Source organism: Phyllobates terribilis, unplaced genomic scaffold (assembly GCF_046119375.1).
Source record: "Phyllobates terribilis strain yellow unplaced genomic scaffold, ASM4611937v1 Scaffold_260__1_contigs__length_2691941, whole genome shotgun sequence".
Lineage (NCBI taxonomy): Eukaryota > Metazoa > Chordata > Amphibia > Anura > Dendrobatidae > Phyllobates > Phyllobates terribilis.
In genome coordinates this window covers 2175186-2197258 of record NW_027363020.1, presented here as the reverse complement: position 1 = coordinate 2197258, position 22073 = coordinate 2175186, and the positions used below count along the sequence as shown (strand labels likewise).

Genomic DNA, 22073 nt, shown 5'->3' with positions numbered 1-22073 from the left:
ATATAATTTTTTTCTGCATCTAGCTCTGAAAAAATATTTCAGCTTGTGTAACGGGTCTGGGAGGCGGAACCTCTGAGCTACTATACAAGGGGGCGGTCCTTGTAAGGGAGTGGGTGGCGACCAGGGAAGACGGGCAGGCAGTCACAGCAGGTGACCGGGACAGTCTCTGGGTGAACGGGCTGGAGGTCACGGCAAGTGACCGGGGTAGTCTCTGGATGAACGGGCAGGGGGTCACGGCAAGTGACCGGGGCAGTCTCTGGATGAACGGGCAGGAGGACACGGCAAGTGACCGGGGCAGTCTCTGGGTAAAGGGTAGGTACGACCTGTGATGGCTGAGCCTCCAGGTAGGCTAGCAGGCAGATGGTAGATGTGTGCTCCCAGGTGAGCAAGCGAGAGTCTCTGGATAAACGGGTGGTCACAGCATGTGACGGCGGAGCCTCCAGGTAGGTCAACAGACAGGCAGCAGATGAGCGCTCCCAGGTGAGCGGGCAGGAGTCTCTGGAATGGCAGGTGGTCACAGCACGTGACGGCGGAGCCTCCAGGTAGGCCAACAGACAGGCAGCAGATGAGCGCTCCCAGGTGAGCGGGCAGGAGTCTCTGGAATGGCAGGTGGTCACAGCACGTGACGGCGGAGCCTCCAGGTAGGCCAACAGACAGGCAGCAGATGAGCACTCCCAGGTGAGCGGGCAGGAGTCTCTGGAATGGCAGGTGGTCACAGCACGTGACGGCGGAGCCTCCAGGTAGGCTAGCAGGCAGGTAGCAGATGTGCGCTCCCAGGTGAGCGGGCAAGCTGGTCCATAGACAGACTGACAGGAGTAGGAAGGCAGACCGTCGGACCTCAGGCTAGCAAGCAGGTAGGAGGAATGTCAGGCAGGAAACAGACAGCAAACTGGCAGGTTTCTGGCAGGTAACTGGCAGGTAACTGGCAACGGGACCTGAGGGCTGAAGCAGAGTAGTGAACAGTGCAACAACATTGCTCGGGCACCTCCATTTTGGAGGAGGTGCCTTATATATGGTGAAGTCCTCCGGCCATTGGCCGGGGACTCCTTAGGACGGCGCGCGCGGCCCCTTTAAGAGGGAGGGAGCGCGCGCGCCCTAAGCACAGTGGCCGGGAAGGAGCGCGCGCTGCCAGCAGAGCGGGAGGAGGACGCCGGGCTCGGAGCAGAGGGGTGAGGGGAACAGCGTCCCTGCCTAGCAGAGGGCAGGGACGCCGGCGCTACAGCTTGTAGCAGTGTGTGGGACTTGTTCTATTAGTCCATCTATACTAACCTCCATCAGGTTGCAAATTCAATCTAATTTTTTTCTGCATCTAGCTCTGAAAAAATATTTAGGCTTCTAGCAGTGTGTGGGACTTGTTCTATTAGTCCATCTATACTAACCTCCATCAGGTTGCAAATTCAATCTAATTTTTTTCTGCATCTAGCTCTGAAAAAATATTTAGGCTTCTAGCAGTGTGTGGGACTTGTTCTATTAGTCCATCTATACTGACCTCCATCAGGTTGCAAATTCAATATAATTTTTTTCTGCATCTAGCTCTGAAAAAATATTTAGGCTTCTAGCAGTGTGTGGGACTTGTTCTATTAGTCCATCTATACTAACCTCTATCAGGTTGCAAATTCAATATAATTTTTTTCTGCATCTAGCTCTGAAAAAATATTTAGGCTTCTAGCAGTGTGTGGAACTTGTTCTATTAGTCCATCTATACTGACCTCCATCAGGTTGCAAATTCAATATAATTTTTATCTGCATCTAACCCAGCCAATACTTTTGGGCTAATACCACAGTTTGGCCACTCAGCTCTGCTCGGTTCCCATCCATTGCTTTTTGTGCAAACAACTCCAGAGTTGTGAATTAGTTAACCACCAAAATGAGTGGAAAAAGGCCTGCTGCTGGTGGAAAGGGGAATAGGCGTGTTGGGAAAGGAAAAAAAGGTTGTGTCCGTGGGGTAGGTGTTAAAGCAACAGTAACATCTGCAGATGAAAGACCAATGTGGCCTAGCCGGCCGGGCTAACCACCGTCTGCCACATCTTGTGCATCCGCGGCCTCTTCATCCTCTGTGACTGGGGGGACAGCGGTCACATCTGTTTTGGGACGCAGACCTGCCACCTGTTTACCCGCAACAGCCAGCGTGATTGGCAGGTCATCATTTTCTTTGGAGGTGGAAACACCAGCTGGTGTTGAGCGCTGTCCGACATCGATAGCACCACCTTTGGATCAAGGCAACCTAACATGTCCGCCTGCATCTTCCTCACAGACCGGCAGTTTGCCGGGGACACCCTTCTCAACCCCGTCTAAGCACAACAGCCAGCCCTCGGTCCCTCAGATGTGGACAAGTAAAAGACCATTTCCTCCTAGCCATGAGAAAGCTAAGAGGTTGAATTTCACCATCTGCAAGCTCTTGGCTACAGAAATGCTGCCTTTCCGCCTGGTAGAGACAGAGGATTTTCGAGACCTTATGTCCTTCGCAGTGCCCCAGTACCAGATGCCCAGTCGGCACTACTTCTCAAAGAATGGTGTGCCTGCGCTCCACCAGCATGTCGCACACAACATCACCGCTTCTTTGAGAAACTCTGTGTGACAGGGTGCATTTCACCACAGACACTTGGACGAGTAGGCATGGGCAGGGGCGTTACATGTCGCTGACTGGGCACTGGGTATCTATGGTGACAGCAGGACAAGGGGCTGCTGTCCTAGTCTTGCCGTCCCCACGAGTTGTGCGTCAATCCTATTTATCTCAAAGTTCCTCCACTGCTTCTGCCTCCTCAACCTCCTCTCGGTCCTCCACCTGCACCCAAAGCCTGTCTGGTCATGCCACAAGCTTTCTAACTGCGCAGAAGGGATCCTGCACACCTCCTTACTATGCTGGCAGCAGGGCTCAACGTCATCAGGCGGTTTTTACTTTGAAATGTCTGGGAAATGTGAGTCACACAGCTGAGGAGTTGTGGTCAGCTCTGGAGAACCAGTTTCATGAATGGTTGTCTCCACTGGACCTGAAACCAGGGAAGGCCGTGTGCGACAATGCTGCAAACCTGGGTGCGGCCCTTCGCCGGGGCAATGTCACACACGTGCCTTGTATGGCTCACGTGTTGAACCTGGTTGTCCAGCAATTTTTAGCCCACTATCCCAGACTAGATGGCCTTCTGCAGAGGGCACGGTCGCTGTGTGCTCACTTCCCCCGTTCGCATCCCGCAGCTCAGCGACTTACATCTCTACAGAAGTCGTTGGGCCTGCCACTTCACCGGCTAAAATGCGATGTGCCTACCCGGTGGAATTCAACTCTGCACATGTTGCAGCGACTGTGGCAGCACCGACAAGCCCTGGTGCAATACGTTCTGACGTATAGCCTGGGCCAACGAGATCCAGAGGTGGGGCAAATCACGCTGGAGGAGTGGTCTCAGATCAGGGACCTATGCACTCTTCTGCACAGTTTTGAAATGGCGACGAAGATGTTTAGTGCTGACGATGCCATTATCAGCATGACTATTCCGGTGATTTACATGCTGGAGCACATGTTAAACAGAATTCGGAGTCAGGTGGTGCGACAAGAGGAGGTGGAGGAAGTAGAGGAGGAGGAGTTGTATGCGGAAGGGCTAACATCTGCAAGGTCCAGACGGTCGGCAGCACCAAGGCGGCAGGCATGTGAGGGTAAGGGAGATGGTTTTATCAGGGCGCATGGTAGCAGCCAAACTAGTGAGGAAGGTGCAGGAGCCCAGGAAGGAGTGGAGGACGAACTGGCGATGGGCATGGAAGACTCATCAGATGAGGGAGACCTTGATCACATTTCTGTTGTGCGAGGTTGGGGGGAGAGGACAGAGGAAGGAAGCATGATTGTTACCTCGCCACCAACACAACAGGGACTTGGTGCTCCTGGATGCGCAAGACACATGAGTGCCTTCTTGCTGCACTATCTGCAACATGACCCTCGAATTGTGAGAATTAGAAATAATCCTGACTACTGGGTTGCCACACTGTTAGATCCCCGGTACAAAAGTAAATTTGCAGAAATTATTCCTGCCATAGAAAGGGATGCACGCATGCAGGAGTATCAGCAGAGACTGTTGCAGAATCTTACATGTGCTTTTCCACAAAACACCAGTGGTGCACATAGTGAATCTCACAGTTCCAACTTGCCAACCGTGGGACCGTCAAGTGTTCAGCACTCAAACCGTAACAGAAACACAGTATCTGCTGGTAACATCAATTTTGCGGAATCATTTCACCACTTTTTTAGCCCATCCTTTGCAAGGCCACAGGAGACAAGAAGTCTGACACATAGTCAACGCCTAGAGACGATGGTACAGGAAAATCTCCAAGTAAACATTGAAGCCATGACTGTGTCACTGGACCCTTGCTCTTTTTAGGCTTCCAATCTGGATAAATGGCCGGAGCTCGCCACTTACGCCTTGGAGATCTTGTCATGCCCTGCAGCCAGCCCTCTGTCTGAACGTGTGTTCAGCGCTGCTGGTGGTGTGCTGACAGATAAGCGCACGCGGCTCTCCACTGATAATGTAGACAGACTCACGTTCATAAAGATGAACAAATCATGGATCCGAAACGACTTTTCTACCCCTGTGTCATCCTGGGGAGAGTAAAAGCTTGATGATTTGTTAAAATCACCTCACCAACCGTTTTAAGCTTTAAAATTACTAATCACGTTTATCTGTATCTTGGCTGGAAAATAATTTGAGCCTTGTAGCAGTGTGCAGTACTGATTCTATTAGGCCATCTATACTAAACTCTACCAGATTTAAAATTACTAATCATGTTTATCTGTATCTTGGCTGGAAAATAATTTGGGCTTTGTAGCAGTTTGCAGTACTGATTCTATTAGGCCATCTATACTAAGCTCCACCAGATTTCAAATTAATAATAATTTTTAGCTGCATCTAGCCCGGAAAATTATTTTGAGTCTCCTAGATGCGCAAGACACCTGAGTGCCTTCTTGCTGCACTACCTGCAACATGACCCTCAGATTGTCAGAATTCGAAGTAATCCTGACTACTGGGTTGCCACACTCTTAGATCCACCACACTCTTCGATCAACCTTTTCATTTTAATAAAGAACAAAAAAATGGTAATTTTTGAAATTATAAGCATTAGCAGGTTATTAGAAACTGAAATCAAACAGTTTTCAACTCAAAACTTTATTCTAGGTGATGTTACATTTGCACATAGGACCCCTTGTTCGAAAGGAGCTTCTGAACTCTCTCGTCCATTGAATTTGTCAGGTTTTGGATGGTTTCTGCTTCAATTGTTTTGCATGAGGACAGAATACCCTCCCAGAGCTGTTGCTTAGATGTGAACTGCCTCCTGCCATCATAGACACTCCTTTTGATGATGCTCCAGAGGTTCTGAATGGGGTTGAGGTCAGGGAGCATGGGGGTCACACCATAAGTTTGTCCCCTTTTATGCCCATATCAGCCAGAGATGCAGATGTGTTATGTGCAGCATGAGACGGTGCATTATCATGCATGAAAATGATCTTGCTGCGGAATACACGGTTCTTCTTCTTGAACCATGGCAGGAAGTGCTGTTTGAGAAACTCCACATACATTATGGAGTTCATCTTTACCCCTTCAGGGATCCTAAAGGGGCCGACAATCTCTCTCCCCATAATTCCAGCCCAAAACATTACTCCACCTCCTCCTTGTTGGCGCTGTAGCCGTGCTTGCGTGGGGTGTCCATCAACCAGCCATCCTCCACTCCATCCATCTGGACCATCAAGCGTTGCACGGCACTCATCGGTGAACAAAACAGTTTTGAAGTCAGTCTTCATGTATTGTTTGGCCCACTGGAGCCATTTCTGCTTGTGTGCAGTGGATAGAGGAGGTCGACAGGATGGCTTACGCAGAGCTGCAAACCTCTGAAGGACTTTGCATTTTGTTGTTCGGGGGACGTTGGAGGCACCAGCAGCTTCAAAAACTTGTCTGCTGCTATGACAAGGCTTTTTTGCCGATGCTCTTTTAACCTGACGTAATTGCCTGGAGGAAAGAGTCCTTAATTTTCCCTTATCAGCACGCACACGTGTATACTGTGAATCAGCTACATACTTCTTGATTGTGCGATGATCAGGATGAAGTGTCTTGGCAATGTTGATTGTAGTCATGCCTTGACCTAAACACTCCACAATTTGTTGCTTCTCAGCAGCCGACACATCCTTTTTCTTTCCCATTTTGGCAGAAAATGTAGGCTGCTTAATAATGTGGGACAGCCTTCTTAAGTAGTCTTGCCTTTCATTGGACACACCTGCCAAACTAATTAGCACAGGTGTCTGCAATTGCTTACAGTGATATAAAGAGCTCTGACACACATCACCATCAATTAGCTTAACTGACAAACAAATTCTTCCCTTATCACTCCTAAACACTTTTTGCATAATAATTTGGAACACAGTGTACATGTGCTTTTCCACAAAACACCAGTGGTTCACATAGTGAATCTTACAGGTCTAACTTGCCAACCATGGTCTGTATGGAGTTGTACAATGAAGGGCCCAAAATTAAGATAACATAGACGGGAGAGGTCTCTATGAATAGGAATTCCTAAGTATTTGATACCCTGTGAGGGCCAGGCAAAGGGAAAGTTGGACTGGATGGAATCCTGAATGGATTTGGGGAGGGAGACATCGAGGGCCTCAGACTTCGCTGCATTGATTTTAAAATTTGACCATGTAACAAAGTGATCTATTTCAGCCATAACAGCAGGGATGGATATATGTGATTGAGTGTTATATACTAGGACATCATCAGCAAATGCAGAGCACTTGTACTCTGTGACTCCCACCTCAATCCACCTAATATTGGGGTTATGGCGAATTGATGAGAGCAGGTGCTCCGTCACTAGGATGTATAAGAGAGGGGACAGAGGACATCCCTGCCTTGTCCCATTGGTGATTATGAAAGGTGATGAAAATGTTCCATTTATATTCAGCCTAGGTGACGTATTGCGATACAGGGCCGTGACTTCGCCTAGAAAAGGGTCCCCTAGACTCCTACCCCAAGCTTTTTAAGGGAATAATATATGGCGTGCCAGGAGACTCCATGGAGTGCTTTCTCAGCATCCAACAAAAGTGTCTAATTACAAATTTTTAACTGCATCTAGCCCAGGAAATACTTTGTGCCTAGTAGCAGTGTCTGCTAGTCAGCGGATTATCCCAGCTGTTAAGCAAGCTACACCACCTGTAGTTTGGACACTTAATTTTTTCAAAGGAAATGGTTCGAGCCCCCGGGACACTCAGTGAAGAGCATCGGGGAGACACCCCAAGGCACAGGGGCTGGGACTGGCGGTAGGACGCCTTGTGGTGGACCGCCGAGCTCGATCCTTATAAAAGCTTTTTAACTGCAGCAGCTTTAGTGGACGCTACTGGAGCTTGAATTACGCGGCTGCTGGCATGAGACTTGCCCTTCAATAGATCCTTGTAAAAGGATTTAAAGTGTATTCATTCAAATTAGAGAGACAATTTAAATTAAAAAGCTTAGACCTGCCTCCACCACAGTGGGACTCGCTCGACCCACCAGCGGACAGGCACCAGTATTGGGAGAGGTGGGCTGTTGGTCAGGGTCCACCGCAGCTCTGGCACAAACCCGGCGACACGGAGGTCGCACGGGCAGGAACGGACTGGCCGTGTCGGCTTCGCACTTTTTTGGTTTTAGAAGGGCATGACATGCCTATATGTGTCTCCCCCTCCTTTTACTCCTCCACCTCTTTTCTTTTCGCATGACTATATGTACTTGTCACTTTTCCATGTGTTAGTTGTGTCTTCTGAGCAGTTTGTCAGCTTTTGGACACCTTTGAAGGTGTTTTCTATGTATTTCTATTTGCTTTTGTTTGCCTGCCATTGGTTTTAACGGTGTTCGAAGGTGTTCGATGAACAGTTCGGCGAACATACGGGTGTTCGATGAACCGAACCGAACTCGAACACTACGGGGTGGCTGACCACTAGTAATAATTCTGGAACGCATCAACGGATCCCCCTGATTCTGACATTGTTTTTTTCGTGACATATTGTACTTCATGATAGTGGTAAAATTTATTCGATATGACTTGCGTTTATTTGTGAAAAAAACGGAAATTTGGCAAAAATTTTGAAAATTTTGCTATTTTCAAAATTTTTATTTTCATGCCCTTAAAGGGGTTGTCCAGTGCTTTTAAAATATGCCAATGTGTTTTAATGATAAATAGAAGCTTCTAATTACCTCCTGGCCGCTCACAGGCAGCATGTGACCCACCGCTAATGTCACGTCAAGTGAGGCGTGACTCAGCGCTGGGGTCACCGCGGTGGCTGCTGGGTTGTGGGCGGGGTTATTCCCCGCATCACATCCAGCATCCACAGCGCGCTTTCCCAATGAATGGGGATAGGGACAGCATGCAGTGGATGCAGGGTGTGACGCGCAGGGTAACCCCGCCCACAACTGAGCAGCCACCGGTGGTGCACGGAAGAGGGACCCTCAGCTGCAGCCTGTACTTGTCGTGACGTCAGAGAATGTTAGAGCCGGCTGCAGCCGGGGGTCACGTGCTGCCTGTGAGCGGCCACCAATAGCGCTGCTCACCGGCAGAAACAGCACCAGGAGGTAATTGCAAAGAAGCTTCTATTTATCATTAAAACACATTGACATTTTTTTAAAAGTACTGGACAACCTCTTTAAATCAGAGAGATATGTCACACAAAATAGTTAATAAATAACATTTACCACATGTCTACTTTACATCAGCACAATTTTTGGAACCAAAATGTCTTTTTGTTTGGGAGTTATAAGGGTTAAAAATTGACCAGCGATTTCTCATTTTTACAACAAAATTTATAAAACCATTTTTTTTAGGGATCACACCACATTTAAAGTCACTTTGAGGGGTCTATGTGACAGAAAATAAACACCATTATAAAAACTGCACCCCTCAAGGTGCTCAAAACCACATTCAAGAAGTCTATTAACCCTTCACGTGCTTCACAGCAATTGAACAAATGAACATTTAACTTTTTTTCACTAAAATTTTAATTTAGACCCCAATTTTTTTATTTTCACAAGGGTAGAGAAACTGAACTCCAAAATTGGGCAATTTCTCCTCAGTACGCGGATACCCCATATGTGGGGGAAAGCCATTGTTTGGGCAACGGCAGGGCTCGCAATGGAAGGAGGGAGCACCCTTTGACGTTTTCAACGCAAAGCTCGCTGGAATTGACAGCGGATGCCATGTCACGTTTGGAGAGCCCCTGATGTGCCTAAACAGTGGAAACCCCCCACGAGTGACCCCATTTTAGAAACTAGACCCCTTAAGGAACAAATTTAGATGTGTGGTGAGCACTTTGTACCCCCAAGTGTTTCGTAAAAGTTCATGACGTTGAGACGTGAAAAAAAAAACATTTTTTTCCACAAAAACAATCTTTTAGCCACAATTTTTTGGGTAACAGAAGAAATTGGACCCCAAAAGTTGTTTTGTAATTTCTCCTGAGTACGCTGATACCTCATATGTGGGGGAAAGCCATGGTTTGGGCACACGGAAGGGCTCGGAAGGGAAGGAGTGACAATTTGGAATGAAGACTTTGATGGAATGGTCTGTGGGTGTCATGTCGCATTTGCAGAGTCCCTGAACTGCCTAAACAGTGCAAATGCCCAAAGAGTGCCCCCTTTTTGGAAACTAGAACCCCAATGAATTTATCTAGATGTGTGGTGAGCACCTTGAACCCCCAGGTGTTCACAGAAAATTATAACGTTGACTTGTGAAAATAAAAAAATAAAACATTTTTTCCACAAAAATGTTAAAAAAATATGTTCACAAGGGTAACAGGAGAAACTGGACCTCAAAATCTGTTGTGCAATTTCTCCTGAGTACGCTGATATCCTATGTATTGGAGAAAACGACTGTTTGGGCACATGTCAGAGCTCGGAAGGGAAGGAATGACGCTTTGGAATGCAGACTTCGATGGAATGGGCTGCGACATGTCACATTTTCAGAGCCCCTGATGTGCCTAAACAGTGGAAATGCCCAACAAGTGCCCCCTTTTTGGAACCGATACTTGATTTGTGAATTATATAATGTAGTGTCATACGTCAGTTGTGTAGGACAACCTGACAAACACTACACAACTGATGTAGGACAACCTGACAAACACTACGTCAGTTGTGTAGTGTTCGACAAATTGTCATACATCAGAAATTAATTTAGTAGTGCATGGAAGTATGGCACCTTCTGAAGCATTCTTTCATGCACAGGCCAGGTTTGTCGGGGCAGGTGTCACATTGATAAATGGCATCCTTGCATATTCCCCTTTTGTAACACACTCGGCACTTCTTTTGTGACTTACCTTTTTTTCCGCTGTGAGGGACCTCCCCCGAGAAATGCTGGCCTGGTACAATTCGAGGTCCATCAGTTCTGGAAGTACTGGGGCCCGCTCCGTCACCACTGCCAAATATCAGGGCCTTGATTACTACCTCCTGGAAGTAAAGGTACGACGTAGAAGTTTGGCCTGCATATCGTGTACGATTGCACAGCCAACTTCTTGTACCACACCTTGGTCTTTCTCAAAGCACTGTACGGCTGGAGGACTTGATCAGAGAGATCAACTCCCCCCATGTACTTATTGTACCCCACTACACAGTCTGGTTTTACGACCTGTGTAGTGGAACCTTGTACAGTGCTGAGGGTGCTGCCATCACCATGTATGGTGGTCAAGAGAAGGACATCCCTCATGTCTTTGTACTTGACCACAAGCAGGTGGTAGCTACATTGGGCTCTGCTCTCACCCCTTCTGAGCAGCTGCCCAATTAGCGTCTTTGGGAGGCCTCTCTGATTTTTGCGGACAGTACCGCAGGCTGCGGTACGTCGCGCATAGAGGGACTTGAAGAGAGGGACACTGGTATAAAAATTATCCACGTACAGGTGATAACCTTTATCCAGCAGTGGGTGCACCAAATCCCACACAATTTTCCCACTCACTCCCAGAACAGGGGAGCATTCAGGGAGTTCAATCCGGGAGTCCTTCCCTTGGTAACAGTTGGGGTGGGAAGACTATCCAGGACATAGCAAGGGATTATTTCACAATGAACCGACCCCACCCTCAGTTTTACATTATGTACAATCTGAGTTAATGCTTTCTGTGCAAATGGCGCTGAGTCGATGGTGAAGATGGGAATAGGTTTAGCTAAAGTACAGCAAACAAACCCATGAGTTCTCACAAACTCAGCATCAACCATGCTGACTCCAGGTCCATTGTCTACAAACACAGAAATGTTCTCAGTCTTGCTCTCTAGCACTACCTTTGCTGTCAGGACAAACCGGGAACTGCAGGTTGACGATAAATGCACCCCTTGATTATCCAACTCCAGACTACCAAGGGTTAATCGAGTTTTATTTTGCTTAGGAATCGAGGGACAGGCCCCAATAAAATGTCTATTTTTTCCACACAAAAAAAAGCACGCCCTTTGTTTTCCGGATCTCAGGGGAAACGTACGATGTAGAGGCACTCCCTAACTGCATGGGTTCTTTCACCTCCACCAGTACTGGTTCACCCCCAGACCGCTCCCCCGACAAAGGGGCATTACCCCGAAAAGAGGGCTCCGGAGAAGGTGGTCTCACCCACCTATCCTGAAGGCGTCTATCAACTAGTATAGCCAAAGACATGGCAGCCTCCAAGGACTCTGGGGTTTCATACACTGCCAAGGCATCTTTCAACCTTTCAGTGAGGCCCTGACAGAATTGGCTTCTAAGAGCTGGGTCATTCCATCAGTTGCCCATCTGTGGAATTCGGGGCTATACGTCTCCACTGTCCGATTTCCCTGCTGAAGGCAACGAAGCATGGACTCAGCCAAGAGATTCGGTCAGGATCATTATAGATGAGGGCTAGAGCCCCCCCAAAAAAACATCCACTGACTGGAGACAAAAGAACCCTGCGGCAAAGAGAAAGCCCAGGATTGAGGATCTCCTAGCAACAGTGAGATCACAATCCCCACTCGCTGCTCCTCTTCTCCAGAGGAGTAAGGACGAAGTTTAAAATACAATTTGCAAGCTTCCTTCCACAAAAAATTGTCCCTACCTCCTGAAAACCCGTCCGGGAGGGAAACCTTGGGTTCAAGCTGGACCGGCCTACCCGCATAGACCCCAACATTAGGGACCCGCAGCCGCTGTTGCTGCTGCTGAACTTGAAAGCAGAGGTCAGTCACCTCCAGAGACCGCCTGTGCAGCTGCTCTGCCAGCATTGCAACTGGATCCATGAACCAAGGGAGAGAAAAAAAAACACACCCAAAGAAAAGAGAGGCAGGAGAGGTATTGGTTAAAAAGAAAAACTTTTATTGATACGAACAAGTGAAGTACTTAAAATATTATTATTTTAGGAAGCAGTCTAAAATAGTGATATATAGTGATATCACGGGATTGGAAACGTAAATAACATTAGATAAAATTCAGTATTAAAATGAATAAATAAATAAATATATGCTTTATAGTTCCTCAGCGTCTTGGAGTGCTCGATTGGACTAGATGGTTTTGGGGGGCGGAGGTTCGAATATCTGGTGGGAAAAATAAGAGGTGTATTGGTTAGATATTTTGGTAGTTAATGGGGTATTGTTTCGTTTCTATTTTTTTTTTTACCTACTGTGCTTGGTTGGTAGGTCCTTTTAGTAGGTAAGGTCACTTGTTGGCTGTGAGCTGTAGTGAGATGCCTAGGGTAGAGAACAGAAAAAATGCTAGAATCGTAGGGGTAGGTTTATTCAGTTATCAGTGGTTGACCTGTCTGTGAGTTAGCGGTGAATTACCTGCTATTGATGCGGCAATCAGCAGGCTGTAGGAGCGGTTGTGCGGCTGGCTTTCCTGGACTATGATCCTGTTGAATGGGGTTCTTCCCGAGGTTTGTCTAGGAGAGACGAATGGGATAATACCCAATGAGTAGAGAGAATGAGAGATACTTGGTTACCTGGTAGGTGGACTATATGAGGTACCAGAGAGAGTCCAGTCGTTGTGTAGAGGTGGGGTCCATTGAGGTTGGTTGGGACCAGGTTATCCTTGTTATATGGATACAGCAGGGGGTTCTGGCTGCTTGTTCGAAGTATGTCTAGGGGAGAAAATAGGATATTTTACTGATTAGGTTCTCTGATACAGTATACAGTCGGTTTAGTAGGGTCCCTTCAATTACCTGTTAGGATGATTAAGGGGGTGTCCAGAGATATCTCAGAGTAGAAGGGGGATATTGGTAGTGGTCCCCGTTGGGTGGATGCAGCAGGAGGCTCTGGCTGTATGGTCTTCATGATGCTCTCTGCACTTGAAACAGAACCCTGAGACTATCACAGAGCAGGTGCATTTATACGGAGACTGGATTACACACATGTGGATTCTATTTATCATTACCAGTCATTTAGGACAACAATGGATCATTCAGAAATCCTCACTGAACTTCTGGAGTGAGTTTGCTGCACTGAAAGTAAAGGGGCCGAATAATATTGCACGCCCCACTTTTCAGTTTATAATTTTTTAAAAAAATGTTAAATATCCAATAAATTTCATTCCACTTCACGATTGTGTCCCACTTGTTGTTGATTCTTCCCCAAATAAATAGAATTTGATATCTTTATGTTTGAAGCCAGAAATGTGGCAAAAGGTAGAAAAGTCAAAAGGCCAAATACTTTCACAATGCACTGTAGGTTCCACACCTATCGCCGAGCAGGAACCTAAGCCCTGAATGTCCGTAGAGCTTGGCCCTAGATAGGGAGGGGACATGGTGAGAACTAGTCAAGCCCCACTACAAACTAAAGACAACAAGGTAAACAAATGGGATACACTTAGCTTAAGCAGACACTAGAGAGATAACGCCAACTGTTCTCCAAGGGCACCGGAGAAGAAACTAGCCGACTGCTAGTGCTCCAAGACTACACAGAGGTTCAGAGAACTATCACCGGTGACTCTCTGGAAAAACTGAGACTTTTTATCTACCCAGCAAGGGTGTGTCAATCAGCAGCAGAAGGTGGAGGTCGATGCTGGGTCCTAAAGGAAGAAGGTTATAACCATATAACAGAGATGAGGAAATCAAGAAGGCGTCTGCAATGCCAAGCGCAGTAACCTTCTACAGCCGGCTCCAGAGTAACTGTCTGTCACATCTGACACACCCGTGACATAATCAAAGTTTTATCTCCTGTTGATTATCATTGCTGTGACTAGCTGGCGCCCGGGCTCTCGTCCACCCTCTTCTGTGATAATCAGCTGCCTATAGAATTAGTACATATAGAGCCTGGTGTGGGTGGGGTTAGCCTTCTCAGCTTTGCTGCACTGCTAAATCTAAAAGCTCTGATTGAGTCAGAATGGCTGCACCCAGTAATCTAAGTGGTACATTGTTGGATTCAGGGTTTCCTTCTCTACACTACGCTGCTCTCAGATGAGGTAGAAAAAACCTGCTGACAGATTCCCTTTAAAAACAAAATAAAAATGTAGCAATCAGGAGAGCTGTGAATTTTTTTTTGCATCTTTTTTTTGTGATATATGGGGCATCGTTTTTATGCATATTTGTATGAATACTTTCCAAACATAAAATATAGGTGGATGACATTGGTGGGAAAATAATGGATAATGTCTGCTTTTCACATTTTTGTTATATGACTGCAAATATATAAATTAAAATTTAATATCAGACACGGGTTTTTTTTCAACAAGGGTGGGGCTAAAACAGCAATTTGGATTCTCAGCGTCTTTTTTTATTTACCATGCTATACAATATACTATCTTATTGCAGTATATGGTTATTTATTATATTATTCGGAATTCAGTGTAATATTATTCATCAGGCATTAGAGGTTAGACATCTACTCTTCATGAGTATGTCGGGCATTGTATACATCTGGCTGTTTAATCACGTGGTCTTGTGATTATTCGTAGGCAATCCCTTCTTTCTTTTTATTTCTATCTTTCCTGAGGACAGGCCATATAATGTTAGAGGGGCTTCCACACAGGGAGCACAAGCCACCACACAACCTATGTCAGCTCCCGTACATACCAGGCTCCTCACGGCATGTCACTGTCCGCAAAGAGAAATGTTACCCCTTGGATTCCAGTCAGACACCCCTCACTCAGCCAAACCAGATCTCACACTTTGCACTGATGAGGGGCAGTAGCCCGAAACACAGTGTCTGCAAACTAAGGTTCTGGTTTGGCTTTTATCCTAAGTCATGTGACAAGGCTTGTTAAAGGTCGATATTGACTTTTAGGATTGCTGCTTCCTGTAGGTGGCGCTAGAGTTCTAGGCCTCTTCCAGCTGATCTGACAGGCGCAGCTCACTTCGTTTCATTTCTCTATTTTCAGTGGTTTGTCTGGGAAACACCCTCCTCCCAGTACCTTCCTAACTTTAAAGGCTGTGTGAAGCCTGAGACGCCTCTTGTGCTGCAGAGCTTCAGGAGATCAGATATCAGTGTTTTGGCTTCTCAGGCTCATTGCCCCTGAATGCGTCACACCTTTGACGGTTAGTATTTGCTGTTTTTATTCATCTCAATTGTTTTTTTAGCTTGTTTTATGAATAGCTGGTGCTAAATTTGTGGATTTGCCATAGAAGGTTTTGTTAGAAATAAGCGTGTGCTTCTCAGGCACATTGCGCCCTAACACATATTTTCTCTCTTGCTTCAGCTTTTCTTCTGAAATGACGAGGAGAATATTTGACTTGTCAAATGCCCTTCATGTTGAGCAAGTGCAAAATATACTGCTTGATGATGATGATGAGACAGACCCCTTACAGCTAGAAGATTTAGGGGAAGAAAGTGACATTGATTCAGAAGATGATGTGGAAGAATGTCCAGATGTGTCTGATGCAGATCAAGATGGAGAGAGTGAGGAGGATGCTCAAGACATAGAAACATATTATTTGGGCAAAGATAAAACAACTAAATGGATAAAAAAGCCCCCCCTAAACGTTCTCGCACACGCTCGCATAACATTTTGAGCCACCTTCCTGCTGTCATAGGAACTGCAAGGAATGCTAAAAATGAAATGGAATGCTGGAACTGTTTATTCACTGATGACATTCTGGTCACAATTGTGACATATACAAATCAGTACATGGACACCATAGGGGACAGTTTCATTAGAAAGCGAGATGTCAGCCCTATTGATGTAATTGAACTGAGGGCGTTTATTGGTTTGCTATATCTTGCAGGCGCCTATAGGGCAAACAGACAGAGTTTGGAGGAGCTCTGGGGTAGAGATGGGGATGGCATTGAGAAATTTTCCTTGGTAATGAACATAAAGAGATTAAAAATTATAATGAGGTGTCTTCGTTTTGACGACAGAAGTACCAGAACTGAGCGAAAAAAATATGACCGGCTTGCTGCGATTCGTGAGATATTTGAAAAATTTGTGCAAACCTGTCAAAAAAGTTATTGTCTAGGTGAAAATGTCACTATTGATGAAATGCTCCCGGGATTTCGTGGTAGATGTGGCTTTCGGCAATATATCCCATCTAAACCAAACAAATATGGGCTACATTTTTTTTCCCTTGCTGACTCCAGGATTACTTCTACCTACAATATGGAAGTTTATGCGGGGAAACAGCCAGCAGGTCCATATTGTGTAAGCAACACACCGAGTGAGGTGGTAAAGCGAATGGCTGAGCCTTTGTAGGGTTCGGGGAGAAATATAACTGCACATAACTGGTTTACTGATGTGGATTTGATTGATTTTTGAAATCCAAAAAAATATCATATGTGGGTACTGTGCGAAAAAATAAAACACAATTGCCGCCAGTTTATCAATGTGAAAGGGAGAGAACAAAACCACAGTATGTCTGGATTTAGTGATGGCAAAGTTTTAGTGTCTTATGTCCCACGCAAGAACAAAAATGTTATTCTTGTATCCTCGCTTCATGATGATGTTGCTGCGATCGATCCTCGGTCTGAAGCACAAAATAAGCCGGAAATGATAACATTTTACAACGAAACCAAGGGTGGTGTAGCCCCTGCAGATCAGATGTGTGCTACTTTCAGCGTGTGCAGAAATGTCAGGCGCTGGCCAATGGTCATTTATTTCACTATGCGAAATGTGGCAGGAATAAATTTTCAAGTTATTTACATAGGAAACCAGCTGGGATCACAGCGTAGAAGACTCTATCTAAAAACATTGGCTCATGAACTGGTCATTGCAGAGCTTCACAGAAGAAGGGTGACAACAATTGGAATACCCTCTAGCATGCAAATGCGGCAGAGAAGACTTCCCACAGAACAGGAACGCGAAGAATCACCAGCTCCCCCAGCACCCAAAAGACCGAGATGCAACACCTGCACTGTAGAGACAGGACTCCGGAGACCCTCAAATTCTGCATGGAAAAAGTGCCAAAATGCTATTAGCCTGTCTGATGCAGAAATGCTCTGCAAATCCCGCGCAATGCTCTGCCAGTGCACTGCTACAGGTGACCCGCTAACACCTGACAGGGACTGACTTTCAGGACTGGACTATTTCACCAACCTTACAATTTATTTTCCTTCTCTACATTTTAGGTTTACTAATAGATTTTGAAGAAAACTGTCGGGTTTTTTGCAAGTAGCATAATGTGAGCACTTTGAAGCATATGACTTTTCACGTTAGTAAACATTTATTTCCAGCTGATTATGTGACATTTTAAAAAGAGGAAAATAGAGCCAAGTTCCTAGCCTGTGCCTGACAGGGGCAATGCCCCTAAACTCGTTATGACACCTATTGCCCCTGACGGAGGGTTAAAGGGCAATGTGCACCTATGTCGTTCAAAACACAAAATCCCACTATGGCTGGGTGCCCACGTAGCGTCTTTCAAGCGTTTATGCTGCGGAATTTCCGCAGTGGAAACGCTTGTTAAACGCTAGGTAATCCGCACCCCATGGTCCCCAAGGGGATTCCGCATGTTCTATGCACATTCTGTGGATTTTTCCGCAGCGTTTATGCTGCGTACAAAAATCCGCAGCATGTCATTTAATTTTGCCGAAGCGCAGCGGAACTCCCGCCATTGACTTGCATTGAGACGCATAGAAACCGCGACTGTACATTTGTACAAGCGGCTTCTATGCGTTTCTATGTGCGGATGGTACCCAGTTCTGGAGGAGAGAAGACTCTCATCCAGACCTGGGTACCATTGTACCTGTAAAAAAAGAATAAAATAACAAATAAAGTTTATATTCACCTTTCCGAAGGTTTCTCTCTGAAAGCCGGCATCGCTTGAGGACCTGCGGTGACGTCACAGTCATGTGACCGCAGGCCCTTCACCGCTCTGTCTCGCGATATGCCGGCATCCAGGAGCCAGACAGGAAGCAGCGCTGCAGCACACGCCGGGGCATCGGGGGTGAGTATAGCTTTATTTGTTTTAATTTTTACGGTCACAATGTATAAGGCTATGTGCCCACGATGCAGAAATGAAGCAGAAAATTTCTGCAGCATTTCTGCATGTCCCTGGCAGAAAAAAATGCATGCAGATTGTGCATGCGTTTTTCCTGCAGAATACATGCGGATTCACATGCGTTTCCGCATGCAGATTGACAAGCACTTTCCAGGCGATAGCATCACTTGGAAAGTGCTTGACAACTAGGTCACACTATATAAATCCATGCAAACAGCATGGATTTATACAGTGTGAACCGTAAAAATTAAAACAAATAAAGCTATACTCACCCCCGATGCCCCGGCGTGGCTGCAGCGCTGCTTCCTGTCTGGTTCCCGGCTGCCGGCATATCGCGAGACAGAGCGGTGAAGGGCCTGCGGTCACATGACTGTGACATCACCGCAGGTCCTCAAGCGATGCCGGCATTCAGAGAGAAGACGCCGGACAGGTGAGTATAACTTTATTTGTTATTTTATTCTTTTTTTACAGGTACAATGGTACCCAGGTCTGGATGAGAGTCTCCTCTCCTCCAGAACTGGGTACCATCCGCACATAGAGACGCATAGAAGCCGCTTGTAAAAATGTACAGTCGCGGTTTCTGTGCGTCTCAATGCAAGTCAATGGCGGGAGTTCCGCAAAATTAATTGACATGCTGCGGATTTATGAGCGCTGCAGAAACGCTGCGGAAAAATCCACAGCATGTGCATAGAACATGCGGAATCCCCTTGGGGACCATGGGGTGCGGATTACCTAGCGTTTAACAAGCGTTTCCACTGCGGAAATTCCGCAGCATAAACGCTTGAAAAACGCTATGTGGGCACGCAGCCTTAATCCATGCCGTTTGCATGGATTTATATAGTGTGACCTAGTTGTCAAGCACTTTCCAAGTGATGCTATCGCCTGGAAAGCGCTTGTCAATCTGCATGCGGAAACGCATGTGGATCCGCATGTATTCTGCAGGGAAAACGCATGCACAATCTGCATGCGTTTTTTCTGCCAGGGAGATGCAGAAATGCAGCAGAAATTTTCTGCTGCATTTCTGCATCGTGGGCACATAGCCTATAACTGAGAAGTGTGACGTAACGTGACGGGAACACGCAATCTGTGACGTCCGCAAAAGGGAACCGCCCCTAAACACAAACCAACCAATGACAGAACAGAACTCACGCCCCTTTGTTACGGCGCACGCACGGCTCTGTGACGTACTCAGTGGGAAGGAAGAGGAACCGGTGGCGCTTGGTGATCAGAGATGGTGGCCGTGATGATCCCGCAGGCCTGCTCGCAGTGTGACGCTGGGGAGAGAAGCTGAGCCCGGCGACTGCGATGGTCTTCACGGTGAGCAGACGGAACATCGTGCCCGCTTTATCGTGCGTGTCACTGCCTGGAAAAAGAGCGGAGCCTGACTGGCCGTGTAGGCAGCGTGCGCGCTGCTGGCCGGGGCCGTGCACTGGCTCAGTCATGGCAGGCTGCTCACTGCGAGGTCTGCTCTCCAGACGGGAAAGACCACAGTGAAAGCTGTCACATCTCCCCGGCCACGGGGGTCCCGGACTCTGCATTCTATATCCGCCCTGTAGGGGGAGTGCCAGACACCACCGCTATGAGTGCAGGGCTGGCATCACCCGCTGCTGACTGTCCTGTACATGGGGCCATTGCCCTGACTGACAGCACCGCGTACTCTACTGACTGACAGCACCGCGTACTCTACTGACTGACAGCACCGCGTCCCCTACTGACTGACAGCACCGCGTCCCCTACTGACTGACAGCACCGCGTCCCCTACTGACTGACAGCACCGCGTCCCCTACTGACTGACAGCACCGCGTCCCCTACCGACTGACAGCACCGCGTCCTCTACCGACTGACAGCACCGCTATGAGTGCAGGGCTGGCATCACCCGCTGCTGACTGTCCTGTACATGGGGCCATTACCCTGACTGACGGCACCGCGTCCCCTGCCGACTGACGGCACCGCGTCCCCTGCCGACTGACGGCACCGCGTCCCCTGCCGACTGACGGCACCGCGTCCCCTGCCGACTGACGGCACCGCGTCCCCTGCCGACTGACGGCACCGCGTCCCCTGCCGACTGACGGCACCGCGTGCTCATCATTGTGGCAGGTAGTGATGGCTGTAGTAGGCTCCTGCCTGGACATTACTGCCATCATTTATTTGACTGTGATTGACAGCGATTATTTCACTGCCTGACTGACCTTAGTCGGTGCGGATCCATGAGGTTTTGCACATACTGCGGACACTAGCCAGACCTACCTGTGGGGCGATTGAGTTCATAAGTTTGCAGTAACATATGAGGTATTACTGATAAACCCGTTCACAGTGGCCCCCGAGGTGGGTATGGGTTTTTGTCACATGTGGCAGCACATCGTGGGACTTTACCCTTAGGAACAGACTTGCATGTACCGTATTATAAAACTCGGCATCTTCTCTGAAGAATTACTGTAGTTGTTTTTCTTTATAAATTCACCAACACCTGATTATTTCATTGTCTGTGCTACATGTAAAGAATTCCATTCTTTAAGGAAGAATTTGGAGCAGATCTGTTTCAAAATCCTCCAGAAATAAACTTTGTAAACCTAGCCATTCATTCTGTGCATCATGTAATCAGCTAGAACTAGTACCACTTCTGCCTTCTGTAATAACTTATCATCTCGTACACTATTCTCATCAGTGACCAAATAGATTATCAGTTTACAGTCAGGAGTCTGAATGGTCATCATCTTTATTGTAGCTGGCTAACTGGAGCTGTGTAGCCATCATCATTACTACGATAGGAGTTTGTTTCTACCTTTTGGAAAAGGTTACAGTAGACTCATTATGCAGCATGGTCTGGTGACTGAAATGGTGACCTCCATTAGATAACATGGTACTTCTCAGCAATGGTCATAAGATCACATAACTTAACTGAGGAGAAAATAGCCTTCATTTTATAGATTTTTTAAGTAGTCTGGAACCCTTGCCATTGGAATGGTCATGTCTGTGGAGCTGAAAGAAATGGCCAGAGTGCTGTACTCTAGTCCGTGAATGGAGAAGCAATGGGCATGCTCTTCCTTCTAACTCCTCCTCCCTGACATTGTGTAGTGAGAAGGAATGGTGGATTCCCCATCATCTCTAGATTGTTAGTAGTAGCTGTGCTGTGAGTGACTCCAAAAGCTGTAATCCGTACAGGTGGCTGAATATCTGTCATACGTGTCAAACTCTGTCCTGTGGGCGAAATCTGGCCCTCAGGGTGATTTTATTTGGCCCGTGACATCAGAACCACCACCCCTATGTGGGCCCCATTATACTGTATGGAGGACTATGTGGGCCCCATTATACTGTGTGGAGGACTATGTGGGCCCCATTATACTGTGTGGAGGACTATGTGGGCCCCATTATACTGTGTGGAGGACTATGTGGGCCCCATTATACTGTGTGGAGGACTATGTGGGCCCCATTATACTGTGTGGAGGACTATGTGGGCCCCATTATACTGTGTGGAGGACTGTGTGGGCCCCATTATACTGTGTGGAGGACCGTGTGGGCCCCATTATTCTGTACGGAGGACCGTGTGGGCCCCATTATTCTGTACGGAGGACTGTGTGGGCCCCATTATTCTGTACGGAGGACTGTGTGGGCCCCATTATTCTGTACGGAGGACTGTGTGGGCCCCATTATTCTGTACGGAGGACTGTGTGGGCCCCATTATTCTGTACGGAGGACTGTGTGGGCCCCATTATTCTGTACGGAGGACTGTGTGGGCCCCATTATT

At 47.1% G+C, this 22073-nt stretch overlaps 1 protein-coding gene across 1 annotated transcript in view; it reads left to right on the top strand.

Moving 5' to 3' along the window:
- The first annotated feature begins 19482 nt into the window (after positions 1 to 19482).
- The window catches only part of LOC141219303 (protein ELYS-like), a 116051-nt gene continuing 113460 nt past the window's right edge, over positions 19483 to 22073 (top strand). Inside the window, exon 1 of the mRNA XM_073666072.1 lies at positions 19483 to 19645. Within this exon, the coding sequence (XP_073522173.1) occupies positions 19634 to 19645 (12 nt within the window). The 5' untranslated portion in view covers positions 19483 to 19633. The remainder of the gene's footprint in view (positions 19646 to 22073) is intronic.